Consider the following 1,317-nt stretch of genomic DNA (forward strand, 5'->3'; position numbering starts at 1 on the left):
GCGCTGGCGGCTGGTGTCTGACTCTCTAGCCATGATTTGTGCTGGGAGTTGTAGTCTCCAGGGACTGTCCTGAGCTTCACTGGACGTCTTCAAAACCAAGGAGTCCCTCCACCCTCACTGGTTTCGCTTGTGGATGTGGGTTGGAGTCCCAGTTTGCCCTGCCTGGCTGCTATCAGTCGACCTGAGGTTGGAGCTGCGTCATAAGTGAGGGTGTTTCTGGAGATGTTTCTTGCCTGGCAGCATCTTGCTGGTCAGAACTCGGAGCTGAGCGTGAGGCTGTGCAGATTAGCCAGGTGCTGGTGTGGGTGAGCGCCGTGGAGAGCAGGACCTCAGTTCAGTTTCGAAGTGAGGAGAGGGACAGAGTCAGAGCTGCTGTTACAGGAGCTCCGCTGTCCCCGTCCTGACGTGGGGAGCGTGGGATGGAGGATCTGCCCCCCATCACGCAGGGCAGCTCTGAATGCCGAAGAAACCCTTAAAGGCAAATGGGGGAAGTGCGTGCTGGTCCAGACTGGCTTTAATCTCCTCTTGGAGGGGAGCTCTGAAGGGCTCCTGCGACACTGGGGGCTGGTATGTCGCTGAGCTGCTCCTGGCATTGGGCGCCTGGGTGGGACGAGCATCTCCCAGTGCTTGGGACATGCTGGGGCTGTTTTAGGGAAGGGATTGCAGTGCTCAGAGCGTCCCGTGCTCGGCTTCACGCTGACGCTTTGCCTCGGCAGGTCGGCAAGGGCTGCTGCGCCGCTCTGAAAGCCCTGGGAGCCATCGTCTACGTCACGGAGATTGACCCCATCTGCGCTCTTCAAGCCTGGTAAGATGTTCCGTGCTTCTCCTGAGCAGCTTTTCATCTGCTTTGTGGCCTTCTTGAAACCTGGTGGCAGAGGCTCCTCTGACATTTGAGAGGGCGGGTTTGATGTCTTTGGAGCAATTCAGAGTTGCTGCAGCAATAAGGCGCTGAGATCCCTGGGACGGAGCGGGAACAGGCTTCTCCTCCTCAGTGTGGTCCCTCTCATTTTTCTTCTCCAGCATGGATGGATTTCGGGTGGTGAAGCTGAGTGAAGTGATCCGTCAGGTGGATGTTGTCATCACCTGCACAGGTAGGGCTGGAGAAGGTCCTGGGTGAGCCTTGGAGCAGGCTGGGCAGGAGCAGTCACTGCCAAGTGGGTGTTGAAGGACTCTGGTTGAGGGGATCAAGGGCACCCTCAGTCGGCTGAGCGGGAGTGTGGAGCTGGGGCAGGGTCTGGAGCACGATGCGCTGAGGAGCGGCTGAGGGACCTGGGGGGGTTGAGCTGGAGCCAAGGAGGCTCCGGGGAGCCCTTCTGG

At 59.1% G+C, this 1,317-nt stretch overlaps 1 protein-coding gene across 1 annotated transcript in view; it reads left to right on the forward strand.

The window, feature by feature from the left end:
• AHCYL1 (adenosylhomocysteinase-like 1) overlaps positions 1-1,317 on the forward strand; it is a gene marked incomplete at its 3' end in the record, with an annotated part of 8,252 nt that overhangs the window by 5,017 nt on the left and 1,918 nt on the right. The window contains exons 9-10 of the mRNA XM_010144152.1: positions 717-805; positions 1,021-1,091. Of these exons, the coding sequence (XP_010142454.1) occupies positions 717-805; positions 1,021-1,091 (160 nt within the window). The remainder of the gene's footprint in view (positions 1-716; positions 806-1,020; positions 1,092-1,317) is intronic.

The sequence above is a fragment of the Buceros rhinoceros genome, unplaced genomic scaffold (assembly GCF_000710305.1).
Source record: "Buceros rhinoceros silvestris isolate BGI_N320 unplaced genomic scaffold, ASM71030v1 scaffold18869, whole genome shotgun sequence".
In the NCBI taxonomy this organism is placed as follows: Eukaryota; Metazoa; Chordata; class Aves; order Bucerotiformes; family Bucerotidae; genus Buceros; species Buceros rhinoceros.